The 14073-nt window shown below is 39.3% G+C and overlaps 1 protein-coding gene across 1 annotated transcript in view; it reads right to left on the reverse strand.

Moving 5' to 3' along the window:
- Window positions 1-14073, reverse strand: part of LOC124163062 (paired box protein Pax-6-like) — a 290095-nt gene that overhangs the window by 154770 nt on the left and 121252 nt on the right. Inside the window, exon 3 of the mRNA XM_046539848.1 lies at window positions 7131-7169. Within this exon, the coding sequence (XP_046395804.1) occupies window positions 7131-7169 (39 nt within the window). The remainder of the gene's footprint in view (window positions 1-7130; window positions 7170-14073) is intronic.

The following is a 14073-nucleotide window of genomic DNA, read 5'->3' on the forward strand; positions in this document are numbered from 1 at the left end:
TGGAGGCCGTTTTACACGGGGCACTGAATTGCGCAGATTAGAGCTGCATTAATTTCTAAAATGGCGTGGAATTGTGCGAATGCATGAACGAAATCAGAACAGGGGCTATTTTGCCGTCTCGCATCCACGCATTCTCGCATGTGTTCTAGCAATTTACCGCTTTACACGACGCAATTTTAATTGCGCCTTCGCACGCACGTCAGATTGCGCATTTCCGTGTACCGTGTAAAACGACCTTGATAACTGTTGGTGACTGATTTTTCACTTTGTTCGCAGAATAGGTCTTGTTTTGCCATAAGTAATTAACACTAGTCTTACGCTAATTGTAGTATAGGTGTTTATTTTATAAGGCCATGTCTCTTGTAAATCTGTATTAGGTCTCGCTTATGATAATCTAATTGTTGTCATTGATTAATGATTCCTTCATTTGTGTGAACCATTTGTTGAATACGTACCGCGTGAACGCCGGTAGAAATGACTGTTAATTGCCATCGCATGAAAATTCCCTCTGCCTGGGACAAGGAATTCGGACCACTGGCTAAACAACCTTTTACTCAGGCCACTTGGCTATCCAAGTTCCTCATTTTCCATGCCAATTTTTTCTTAGTTTCATTTTTTCTTAATACGAATAAATTTTAGAGAACGTGGGAAACTAGAAATCCCTGATAATGTCTTGGTGGGCACAGTGGCCTGAGAAGCCAAAGGTTTGCGGCCCTGTTTCAGGTCTATGGGAATATTTTCCCATTAGAATGAATGGCCGATGGAAAATATTTTTGAGCGGTGTAAGGGCTGTGTGGAGTGAGGGCGCGACCGTAGTTGGACACCCTGGTCGGCGCGCGATAAACCTTTTGAAAAATGTGTAAAATTACTGCAAAAATACAATTTAAATGCAGAATTTTATTTGTACTTACAGCAAAAAGAAATAATTAGTAAGAAATTTATAATTTTACAGAAAAATGAAAATGAAACCTCTCATACACTAATCTAACACATACATCTGACCGTGTACAAGCAACAATGCGAAATATATGGTAGAATATTTCACCTCTTTCAAAAATCATTCATCCAAATTCTTCTCATAATCTATAGATTCCATCGAAGCCATGTTCGAACGTTTTATAAATGAGTCACTTCCATAATATATCCGGGATTTGTTGAAAAAATGAAGTAACCATAACGCGCGGGATATGAAGCTTTAAAATTACCTTCATATCCCGAGTAAATCACAAGGAAGAAACCTATCCAGAAAATAGTTCTAGAAACCGCCGCCAAACCGCCAATTGGCGAATAAGGGGTTCCAACTCCGGTTCACCCGGAGTGAGTTTCGTTGCTGCATAAGACTGCTTATCTGCTGAAAACTGCAATTCAATTGAGACAAGGTTACTATCCTTAACAGTACGAGGGAAGAATGACATTTTAAATCTCACCGCAAAACAGAGAGATATAAAATGTCATTCTTCCCTCGTACTATTAAGGATAGCAACGTTGTCTCAATTTAAAGGATTAATGGCGTCGCTCGCTAGGATCGCTAGGCCACTCATTTTTTTTTCATAGTTCTAACCTTGCATATATTTGTTCTAGGAATTACTAACCATAAGCAAGTTTATTTTTATGAATAACCATGTAGGTATATTTTGCCAGAATGCGTAATATTTCTATGACCGTGCGGTGTGCATGTGGCGGTCCTCCTTCTAGCTGCATGTTGGTGAATTGTCACTCCCTGACAAACACCCTAGAGGTGGCTCGCAGGGTATTATGTAGATGTAGATGTAGATAAGTAGTTTTAAATGATGACAAATGTTTCCTATATCCAATTCCGAAAGGGCAGCCTACTAACCTATGTAAAACTTAGTGCATGTTTCTTAATTTTATTATTATTTCTAACAGCATATGTGACGCTTTTTGGACCGTGTGGTGTGCATTTGGGAATCCATTGCATGCTGCATGCTGGTGATTGATCACCCCCTGCCAAACACCCTATAGGTGGCTCGTAGGGTATTATGTAGATGTAGACAAGCAGTTTTAAATGTCGGCGTTCCTTTCCCCACCATAGTTGGGCCACTCGTGTCTGATCTGTCCGTGCTCGGGAGTGTGTGATTCGTGTGTGGGGGTAGGTGGAGCGGGTGGGGTTAGGGGTGGGGAGCTGTGGTGTCCGTCCCAAGGGGCATTCTGTTGGGGCGGTGGGGGTCAGAGCGGTGTGAAAGGCGAGCTAAGAAATGACCTCGTCGGCGCCTCACCCCGCGGCGGCGGTGGCTGTGGCAGCGGCTGCTTGCTCTGTGGTGACCAAGGCCCTCGGCCAATCAATGCCCTCACTCCGACCCTCGGATGCGCAACGCCATCTACTGCTCCCTCCACAAACACCTTCTCGTCGAGGACCCATCACTCCCAACGAACAGATCGCGTCTCCATTTCCGCACGAATTGGTTGCTTCAAACTTACACAATCGTTAACCCATTAGTGCACAGTGTCCGATATATAGGACGCACGTATTTAATTTTTTTCTGGGCTCTAATTGACTTGCGCTACATTTTGATGCTATATTAAGTTCAATTAAGGATGTCTGTCTTCACCGCTGCGCTAATATTTTAGTTGACTCATTGAATTTATCAACTTGAGAAGCATTTGTGTGAGACATGGCATTGAAAGAATTTTCAGTCACCCGTACGGGGTACGTAAATTATTTTTTACTGTAGTATTTTGCTCAATATGTTGATAACTTGTATCTCATTTTTCCTCTAAAGGACGATCTTTTTATTTTCTGTATTATCAAGTTTTTCCGTACTATTTTGAATTTGTAATCAGCACTGAAAACTGACCGTCCGATGTATTGGAAGGGCTGTATTATTTATTATCGATTATTTATTATTATCGATTTAAAAAATTAAGAATTGCAGAAATAAGTTAAAATGAATCTTATTAACCGGAATAATTACTTTTGAAATGAATATTTGATAAAAATAACTCTATGCACCAATGGGTTAAATGAATTGATGCGGGAGTAACTTCGTCGTGTGCAATCACAAGCAAGACGAAAAATTAGCCTCATATATTCCCTTTTAGTTAATTTTATTTTCAACCTAGATTTCGACTGCGCATCGATTTCGAAAAATGATTACTGAGCAGTCGAATCCTCGGTCGGATAAAAGTTTTCCCGTTGGGAGTACACTAACAATAAGTTTATTTTACCACATAAAAGTTTAGGTGAAAGAGTAAGTTTTGAACAAGTATTGCATCGCGACGGAAGACCGGTGGAGTGTGAGTGATAAGTCCTCTTAAGTGTGGTTCAAAGCAACCTCACTTTGCGAAACATGGTATCTCTCTTATGAATACAGAATTTGCGAATTCACAACAAAACTTAAGGTTTGGTAATTCGACTTGGGGTTGTGATCATTCGAGGAAGCTTCAACATTTAAGCAATTGAATAATGGATCTTCACGAGCGCTTGCACCGATCGTTATCAAATGAACGAACTAAAAAACACTCAATTGAAATGTTCACCGTTAGGTATCTATATTCATCACTTTCGGGTGTGTTGCGGATTTTATTCTGATTTTGTGCCCAACGTTTCCCTGCTCTCAGTGGTGCCTTCTTCAGAACCTTCATGAAGAAGTGATCAGCTAAGGTCACCAATCGTCGGGCATATACCGAGTATCACGTGGTGTGCCAGCACTGACTGTAAGATGCATTACTTTAATTATATTCTACTCCTAAAATTATAAGTAATAATTTAAACTTTAGAAATGTCAAATTGAAAACAGTATTCCACCATGATCGAATGATAGAAGCTTATTTATTTCCTTGCCAAGTTCTGTATTCAATCGAGAACGGATGGGTTTAAATTCTTTGTTTTCATCCGTTCATGCATGAATTTAACATAGCCATCATTTTAAACATTAGATTTATTTTCCCTAAAGAAGAAAGTTTGACATCCTTGTGCTGCACAGTCGAGAGCCTAATTGTTCATGGAGGGCTTCGACGAATTGGTGGAATTAATGGAGTTGGTAGTGAATGCTTCCATTCACGGTCAAAGGTCTCCATTTCAAGACTTTTTCTCTCGCGTGTTCAGTGCGTGATGGTTGCTTTGCAACCTAATTTGGCATTTCAACGTTTAAGCATTCGCCACGTACTCGTGACGTATTTTAGGCTTCCTTCACGTCATTGCACTTGAGGTTCAAGTCGAGTTACATCGTGAGAGAATATACAGAGAGAGAGAGGGAGAAGTAGGATTATGAGAGAGGCAAGATTTCCCCTGAAATGGATATTTCTTTCGTAATGGAGTCGACGAGGAAAAGTTCTTAGACGGAGAAGAAATGCGCAAGCCGCTCGTCCATTCTTTGAAAATCGTTATCTTTATCAACGCTTTGTGCAAACTGCTTAACAGATCTGCTCACTAATGATTGATTACTGATTATTGATCTTGATTTTAAAACGTATGAAAGCGAGTGATTTTGGACGGTATATCTTTATAATTTGGACTATGATACCAATTTCATAGTTTTTCGCGAGTTCTCCTTCACTCTTTGAACCGCAGAAGCTGAATGTTTTCGTTTAAACAATTAATATTTAATGATTCGTTGTGGTAGTTAAATAAACAATGAGTGAAACGATATATTACACGACCCTGTGAAGCTTCGGCAGAAAGTCATACAAATGCCTTAACCGTTAACCAGTGACGTGAAATATTCGATACACTACCAGTGACGTGCGGTCTGGGAGACCGCAATAAAACAAAACTTCATAAAATGTTGCAAAGTCATTTTTATTGTTTAGTTTAATGTTTATTTGACTTCACAACTATTATAAAACTTATATTTGATATTATTCATTCCTAATATGAATCAATTTTTTCAGTAATAATTGTTACTTGAAACAGGATCAAAAAACTGATATCAAAACACTTGAGTTATTATTTATATTATGGTAATTTTTTATTTAAGTACTTAATTATCCAAGTTATGAAACTAAATATCCTTCCTTGCAAATTATTACTTATTATTAATATTTTGAAAAATCACTAGGAATTGTTTTTAACAACTTTTTGGATCATTTCCACCAGCATTATGTTTATCGGTTTTTCCAATTTAGTGGCGCGAGGTATCACAGACCGTTACTCAAATTCAGTTGCAAATTTTCAGAAATAAATGGTAATAACGTTAAATTTTAAGAGTGATATGTCCTTATTATACAACATTATGACGCTCACGGGGATTATAGATATTTTGAAATAGCAATTTTGGAAATATTCATAATTTTAGAAACGCAGCGGTGTCTCAGACAGCACGTCACCGGTTAAGGGTTGACTTCAGCGTTCTATCTTTTCTGCGGAGCCGATCCCAAGCATTTCTTCCGGAAGCGAGAATGCTCCTTCAATGAATGGACTCGCCCCTCCCCTCCCTCGCCCCGACGTCGCACTCGTGGGCGCCACCTTTAGACGCCTCTTCCGCCTGATTGGACCATTTCAATCCCCCTCCCCTCTCTCTCTCTCTGCGTGTGTGTGAGCGTGGCGCGCAGCGGCGGTGGGACGGGATGATGCTGGCGCTGCGTGTAGCGGAGCGAGCGGCTGGGTTGGCTGAGAGGGAGAGTTAAGCGCGCGCCAAGGGCCTTGGTCACCAATCCAATGGAAAAACATTTGCTCTCTTTTTATCCATTTTTTTCACCTCTCTGTCGCTCTTTTTTTTCACAGAGAGCGTTGCAGCGCCCCAGTCTCTTTCTTTTTTCTTTTCTTTGAATACTTATTTGCAGCGGTCAGCGACTGAACGCTCAACCTCTCGACCGATATTAGCTCTCGGTCGTTGGAGGGCGTTCTTCAACACAACATTTAATTATAAATAAACAAATCAATGGGTGCACTCTCTCATAAATAGGCCATGTCAAACATTTAATTCAGGCAAGCTTAATTGGGTTAAAGCATACCGGGACTAGCCGCGGTGATAACTATTACGGGAGTCACCCGCAATGCACAATCGTGCGAAAGATCCACTGAGAATAAATCATCCGCCTTGGCCGGGATTTGAACCCGGATCCCCCGATTTCCGGTCGAGTGCTTTTGCCAGTTAAGCTATCGAAGCGTCATCCATCCCTGTGGAATTTTGTGGACACAGTTACACCTTGTCCGGTAGTGTCCACAAATATCCACAGGGAAGAATGACGCCTCGGTAGCTTAACTGGCTAAAGCAATCGACCGGAAATCGGGGGATCCGGGTTCGAATCCCGGTCAAGGCGGATGATATTTTCTCTATGGATCTTTCGCACAAGCTTAATTGCTTTCATTCAACCATGATGTTAAATTAGTTGATTCTCAACAAATTTGATCGCAATTGGAGCTGTAACCGGGCAGTAGAAAAATCAATTTAACATCGAATGTGCATATTAAAGGAAAACCGGCAGGGTTTTCACTTTCTAACCCCGAAGGGGTGTGAAGAGAGAAGAATATTGGGAACATTTGCACTTTCCTTCATTGGATTTTTGTTAACAACGTTTTGAATATTTCATTGAAATACCATTCATCTTATCATAATTTTACGACACCATCAGCGATAAATGATGAATTATCTCTATTCTCCCCTATTTTAAATTATCAACCAGAATTGTTTTCAATTTCGGGGCAGAATTGTTGATTTTTCACACCCGGTTACCTCTCATTTTCGCTGCAAAATTCTGTTGAGCACAAACGGAAATGTTTGACACAGCGTTACTCATTCAAGCCTTAAAATAAACTTAAAAAACTAAGGGAGAGAATTTAGAATGAAGTAAAATTTGACAAATTCATGACGAAAACTTTATCATAAAATATATAGGAATGTGATTCGTTAGAAATATATATAAGTTATGAAGGAAGGAAAAATTAAGATATTTTTTTTTCAAACTCGGGAGAGAGTATTACGCGCTGTCAATTATTTGACACACGCAATTTGTTTTTGCTTGAGCGCCTCTGATTCTTTGGCAAAAGTAAGTGATTCCTCGATCGGGACCTGTCCCCTCAGTAATAGAATCACCGCAATGAAAATAGGTATCAGAGATTTCAGTTGCTTCGGTAATAATTTACTTGATGAGATCAGTAGGTATATCAGAATTGAAGAGCAAGGTATTGTGAAGAGGGACTATGAATGGAATAGACTGCTATAGTTTACCAGTGGAGGAATAGTCGGAAATCTTGTCGATGAGATATGCTGAAAAGGAGAAAGGTTCACTCAGGGGAGAAAAAGTATTAATTATATTAGTCATTTATAACCCTCGTTATAATTAGCAAATGACTTATTTTTTATATCATTTCCACTCTGATTATATTGAAATTAAATGAATATTTCACAGCCCCGAATGTAGAGGCATTAATTATACCATTCATGGAAAAATAGCACCAAAACCCATTGCACTCTCATATGTACGCTGCCATTTTAATATTCAACTGTTCATCATTTGGAATTTGTCCGTTTTTGATAGCATCCTTTCACGAATACATCACTTTTTATATCAGTTGAAGTTAATAATAATTACTTTAACGAAATGTTAATTTAAATGAACAACATTAAGTGTTGAAGTTTATAAATAAGCAAAGGGTTGTCAAGGGTAAGAAAAAGTTGTTGTCAAGTTACCAGACTAGTTACCAGAGAAGTTTAATAAATAAGTTAAAAGAGACAACAACGTCGTGTATAATTAAGAAGAATAATTGAGTTACACAAATATCATGCAATTGAACTGCCGAAAACGGCTTACTTAGGTAGTAACTCCAATGTAAACTTTTTAACTTGCAATTATGAAGGTCAAATGCACTAAACGTAAGACTAATTATAATGAAAGTTCTTTTGCTGCTCTATCTTCTTTTTTTCCGCTAAAGGATTCCTCAGGGTCCATTTAGGTTGGTGACGACAGGATTTTAGGAATGAATGAATCCTATTTTAAAAACTAGAGCCTAGTTTTCCATACGCCATACACATCGAACAAATGAAAGATATCATAATGGCGTGTCTCTAACACTTCATAAACAACGTTAAATCGAATGGTTTGATCGAATTTACAAATTTTAGGCTTTGTAACGGATGTAAATATCAAGCTTAAATGGACAAATACTGAGGGCGATTAAAGGATGAATATTTTTTATTATCCAGTTACTCCGAAAACAGCACATGTTTGGCCTTCTTACGATAGCGAATAGTTAACAAATAGCACTGAACGATCAGAAACACCATTTATTGGATACTTAGAGGGAACCTACCCAGGCGGGACTCGAACACGCGACCCAGGCTTTGGCAGCCGAGTACTCTACCTCGCCGCCACATAGGCAGACATAGATTGCAAATAGGGTAGTTTCCTTCATGAAAGAAAACGAAAGGCATTCATTGCCATTCGTTACCGACCATTAGTGTATTCATTATATGCAAATTATTTGGTTTTACAAATCCCAATTTAGACGAATGGCAATGGTTAATTTTGACCTCATTTGAAAAAGGCCAGATTGGCGCCCATGCGATGCCACTCCACGTGACATCACAGGGATCTAGTTTCTATACGAGTAGATACATGTTTTAAATCGTCTGGGATAACCAATGCATACATGAGGCACAAATCTCAGGGAAACATGTCTTAATAATCACCCATTAAAATTACCTAAGTTCGGAAAGTTTCCTTCGTTTGATAAGGTATTAATAATCCTTATTTAAGCCAAGTGCTACCTGCTAGCAGCCTAAATCGCAGCGGCGCACACATCCTCGCCCCAAGGTCACCTTACACGCCGACAGCGGGAACCAGATTGACGTCACATGGGGTTTTCACAGCATTCATACTTAGCCGTCGCGTTTTCGCGCGCTTGAAAATTTTCACTTTGCATTTAATCGCGAAAAATAGATATCGTCATTTATAAATCTAAAAGCGTGAAATACGTACTCCAGGAGTAATGATCTTTCGATTTAGGCAATAAAAAAATAAGAGGAAACCACCCTATCGCGTTAATGTGTGCTGAATTACATACTTTTGGCTTGATTGTTCGTACAACAAGTTGCTTTCAGCTCCTATCGCCAATTTTTTTAGGGACTCAATAATTTAGAGAGCGTGTGGATTTTTTGGAGGGATATTCTCTCGCGCTGCGCGTTTCCCACAAAGGCAGGCGTCGTCCCTCCGTCGCGTGAAATCGGTGTGCAAGCGTTTTGTGGATGTAATTGAGTGGTGTTGGGTGTGCTCTCCGCTTCGGCCGCGATGTGTCGCTAATCGGATTGACGCACTAGAGCCCCTCTCTCCATTAACGAGATCAGCCGGATCGGGCGTGCGTGCCATTTCTCTCCTCCTGCTTCTCTTCCCACCGAGCCATTTTCATGGTCATTCCATCGCTGCGGGCGGGAGGGGCGCACGCTGAGGTCTATTCTGCTTTCGAGAAACGCGAGGAGGAATACCATCGATTGGTGTTCTTCCGCATCTTTTCGAGGTGACACGATCTCCGTACTTGAGTCGTACACAAAAAGTGAGCGTAAACGAAGCCATTAATTCGATGGAATACATATTCTTCACCGGCTTGGCTTCACGCGGCGCCATCACATCTTCAGATAATTCAAGCTGCTGAAAACAAATTTATTCGAAAAATAATAAACGCCCCGTGGTTTATGAGTGACAGGAATATCAGGAAAGATCTTCAACTGTGTCCAATTTTAACACATCTGAAATCGAAATTTAAAAAATTCGAAACTTCTTTCGCTACTACCAAGAACCCTCTGCTAGAAAATCTCTGGGACTACGAAATACCTGATAAACCAAAATACCTATATCCCAAATGTGCCCTAAACCCTACCATCATCCCTAAACCCTAATTACCCTATTTAACTATGCCATTACTCTTGAAAATTAAAAAAAAGTGATTAATTTTGCTGCATGAAACTACAAAAAATTGAAACACCCAGGAGACAGATAATTCTGGCTGGGAACTGTGGAACAATAAAGAGATATACGTGTGAGTGCGAGTGGAACATTTTTGAGCATCATTCTCCGGTAAATCATATTGATGAATTATTCAATAATTAATTTAAGACACGGTCTCAGGCGTTATTATGTGGAATTGCTTCATCATAGAATAAAATAGAATAAAATTACTTTGTTTTATTCCACACTTTATTTTAAAAAGCACGACCCGGGTTTCAGCATCTAATGCTATTATCAGGTATGATATCTGATGATAGCATTAGATGCTGAAACCGGGGTCGTGCTATTTAAAATAAAGTGTTGAGTAAAACAAAGTAATTTTATTCTATTGTATCCTACAATAATTAAGTATTTTCGCTATTAAAAAATTGTTAGCTAATAAAATTGCATTTACAAAATTCTTTTCTAGGTCTTTATTTACTTAGCAGTTTCCTATTACGACAAATATATGCGTTATAATTCTTTAAATTTCTGCCTCGAATGTGGATGAGAGAAATCCTTTAATTTTCAATGAAAACGTCTGTGATATATTTGAAGTTATTTTAACTTCAGTGAAGATTTGAAGTTATGATACATTTTAAGAAGGATTTTATAAAGAAATAATGCTCCATAAAAAATAAATGGATCAGTAATCATTAATGTTTTGCATACAACCAAACTCTCCCGCGAGTGGAACACAAAATTATCGCCTTTCCCTCAAAATTCTAACCAACTCTTCATTTGCTTGCATGCACTTAAAAAGTGGGGGAGAGACTATGATTTCGATTTCAAAGAAAAACAATTTTGCCAATGTATTTTGATGTAGATATTCAGCATTTCTATTGGTGGAAGCTAAAGACAATATAGCATTAGCACCTCAAATTCAGTCAGTTTCCGGTTAACCCTTAACCGGTGATTTGCGGTCTGAGAGACCGCTGCGTTTCTAAAATTATGAATATTTTCAAAATTGCTATTTCAAAATATCTATAATCCACGTGACCGTCATAATTTTGTGCAATAAGGACATAGCACACTTAAAATTGAACGTGCTTATTATTTATTTCTGAAAATTTGAAAATGAATTTTAGTAGCGGTCTGTGAGACCTCACGTCACTAAATTGGAAATCCAACAAACGTAATGCTGGTGGAAATAATACAAAAAGTTGTTAAAAACAATTCCTAGTGATTTTTCAAGAATAATAATAATCATTAATAATTTAAAAGGAAGCAATATTAGTTACATTACGTGGATAAGTAAGTGCTTATTTAAAAAAGTACCATAGTAAAAATAATAACTTAAGTGTTTTTGATATCAGTTTTTTCATCCCCTTTCAAATAACAATTTTTACTGATAAAGTTGGTTCGTATTGGGAATGCATAATATTAAATATAGGGTTTACAATAGTTGTGAAGTCAAATAAACATTAAAACTAAGTAATAAAAATGACTGTAATGTTTTATGAATTTTTGTTTTATTGCCGTCTCCCAGACCGCACGTCACTGGTAGTTTAACAAGAATAGCACGTCACTGGTTAAGGGTTAATATGGACTCATGTCGCGTAAAAATTATGTATTCCACGACGTCTATTGTGAAGTATTCCGCGTCGCCTCAGCAGCGAGCCCCCTTCCCGATGCTAGTCAGCCGGTGTTTACGAAAAAAATCCATACAAGTGCTGTGCGTTATTTTTCCTAAAAACTCCGACCTTCCCCCAGACCCCCCTTCCCCTTTGAAGGGGTGGGCAATCGGCTTTGTCCGCTCCTGCGAACCAGTTCTCATCGATTGAACCCTGTTTAACCTGAAACCTATCCCATCTTCCCGGAAAGTCGTAGCTTGGTAAACACGATTCTTGGAGAATGACCTGATCTCTTTGTTATGAAGTATGTTTTAGCATGAAATAGCGTTTTTCTGCATTATTTGCAGTTAAAATTGTCCATTAAAATTCGTCTAAACTGGGATTTCTAAAACCAAATGATTTGTATTTTATGAATACACTAGTGGTGGGTAACGAATCGCAATCAATTCGTTTTCTTTGATGAAGGAAACTACCCTATTGTGATTACTTTTTTTTCCAAAGAACAGCGATTTAGGCGCAGAGTGCTATTCCAATGAAAGTCCATTCCATTTTTTGCGGATGAGCAGCTTCTGTCAATTCCTTTCGTTTTCTTTGATGAAGGAAACTACCCTGTTATATTACATAATTAGGCTTAATAATCAACATAGAAAATCGCCCATTGCGGGCCATAATTTGTTCCTATCGCCTCGCACACTTTCCCTTGACACTCTGCGTTTAGATATCGCCCTCCCAACGACCCAACACTCTCCCCTTCACTCCACGCGCACGGCATCGATTTGAGGGAAAAAAATGAAGAGTGCTCGAGAGATGGGAAAATGGGCGAAGGGGGGAGCGAGCGGATAGGGTGGGTGGGGTAGGGGGGTGTGGAAGTGTGTGTTTGGGGGGGGGGGTTGATTTGTCGCGGAGCGAACCACTTACAACAACTTGAGGAGTTCGGTGCGAGTAACCAAGTGTTCATCCTTTTTCATGAAAATTTCAAAATACGCTCCAATAATTAATTGATCTTTCTCAACCGACTGTCACAATAAAAACTGCTTTGCGAGTGTTAAGTCCGTACTACACGGGGCATGGAATGGCGCAGGTTGGAGCTGCATTAATTTCCAAAATGGCGTGAAATTGCGCGAGTGCATGAACGAAATTAGAACAGGGGCTATTTTAGCTTCTCGCATGTGTTCTAGCAATTCGCCGCTTTACACGACGCAATTTTGATTGCGCCTTAGCACGTACGTCAGATTGCACAATAACGTGCCCCGTGTAAAACGGCCTAAATTCTATAAATTGCAATTGAAAATCCGCATTTGGCACCTGTTCCCATGGCAGTACTAGTCTAGGCATAGGAAAAATATTCATGGCATCCGTAATGAGTATAACATTTTGATGAAAAACTGATACAAGGTTCTTAATGCCATAAGAATAGCGATCATCGCCACGTGTCATCAATCCTAATATAGGTGCGATGCATTTCTTCACTCAATTTTCAAGTCAACTAATTGTTTCACACCCCTTCGCATTTCTTCTATTTTACATCCGTTTTTATCTGCTCCAGGTGCCAGTATTATTTTTATCATCACCTTATAAAATAAAAATTAAAATTATAATATAAAGTAAATGCACTTACGCACTAGGAAAAAAATATATCAGCATTTTCTTAAGACGAACGGATGCATTGGTAATCTCAGAGGATGTAAAACTCCTATCTATTGGTATAGAAACTAGGTCCCTTTGACATCACGTGGAGTGGCATCGCATGGGCGCCGATCTGGCCTTTTTCAAATGAGGTTAAAATTGACCATTGCCATTCGTCTGAACTGGGATTTCCAAAACCAAATAATTTGTATATTATGAATGCACTAATGGTGGGTAACGAATCGCAATCAATGCATTTCGTTTTCTTTGATGAAGGAAACTACCCTATTAAACCAAATCAGCTCACTCCCTCCCTCCCCTCCTCTTTCCCATCTCCCCCCTCCCCCCGCTTCTTCCATTCCTCTTCTGCTCTCCTCCTTTTTGGAGGAAGCCTTCTCCACGCTTATTGCACGCTCTCTCCTTCCCGTTCATCGGAAGAGGCGAATTTTCCCTCCTCGTGGGTATGTTTGTGGGGGGGAGTTGATTCAAGGGATGGGAACCCACTTTTATCATCATCATTATTTTTTATTCTCAAAATCGAAATCTTCTCCGCGCTCTTCAATCCCTGCGGGCATTCATTCAGCTGCTGAGAGAAAATTTGAGTATTTTTTTGCGTTTTCCTTCATTTTATCGTCCAATGTCGATTTTTTCACATTCTGGTTGGGATATCTGCAACTCCATTCATGCTCACTCTACCCTTTGTGCTTCCACTGTAATTGGTACATTGAAGGGGTCGAGAATTTAAAGGGGGCGTCAAACTTTCCTCAACACTTCATTAGCGATGCACTGGAAATTAGTGTGAATGAAACGTAGAGTAGGTAGAATTTGAAGCGCGTTTTTTGCAGTGAAAATTTTCAAGCCAGTTGGGGAGTAATAATTTTCTGTTCTCTCGTTCTCCTTTTCGCCGATTTACATGATACGAGGTCCGGTCAGTAAGTACGTCGATTTTCCGAGAGATTGCGCTCTAAATATCACAAATCAATTGTTCTCG

This window comes from Ischnura elegans, chromosome 7, assembly GCF_921293095.1.
Source record: "Ischnura elegans chromosome 7, ioIscEleg1.1, whole genome shotgun sequence".
NCBI lineage: Eukaryota > Metazoa > Arthropoda > Insecta > Odonata > Coenagrionidae > Ischnura > Ischnura elegans.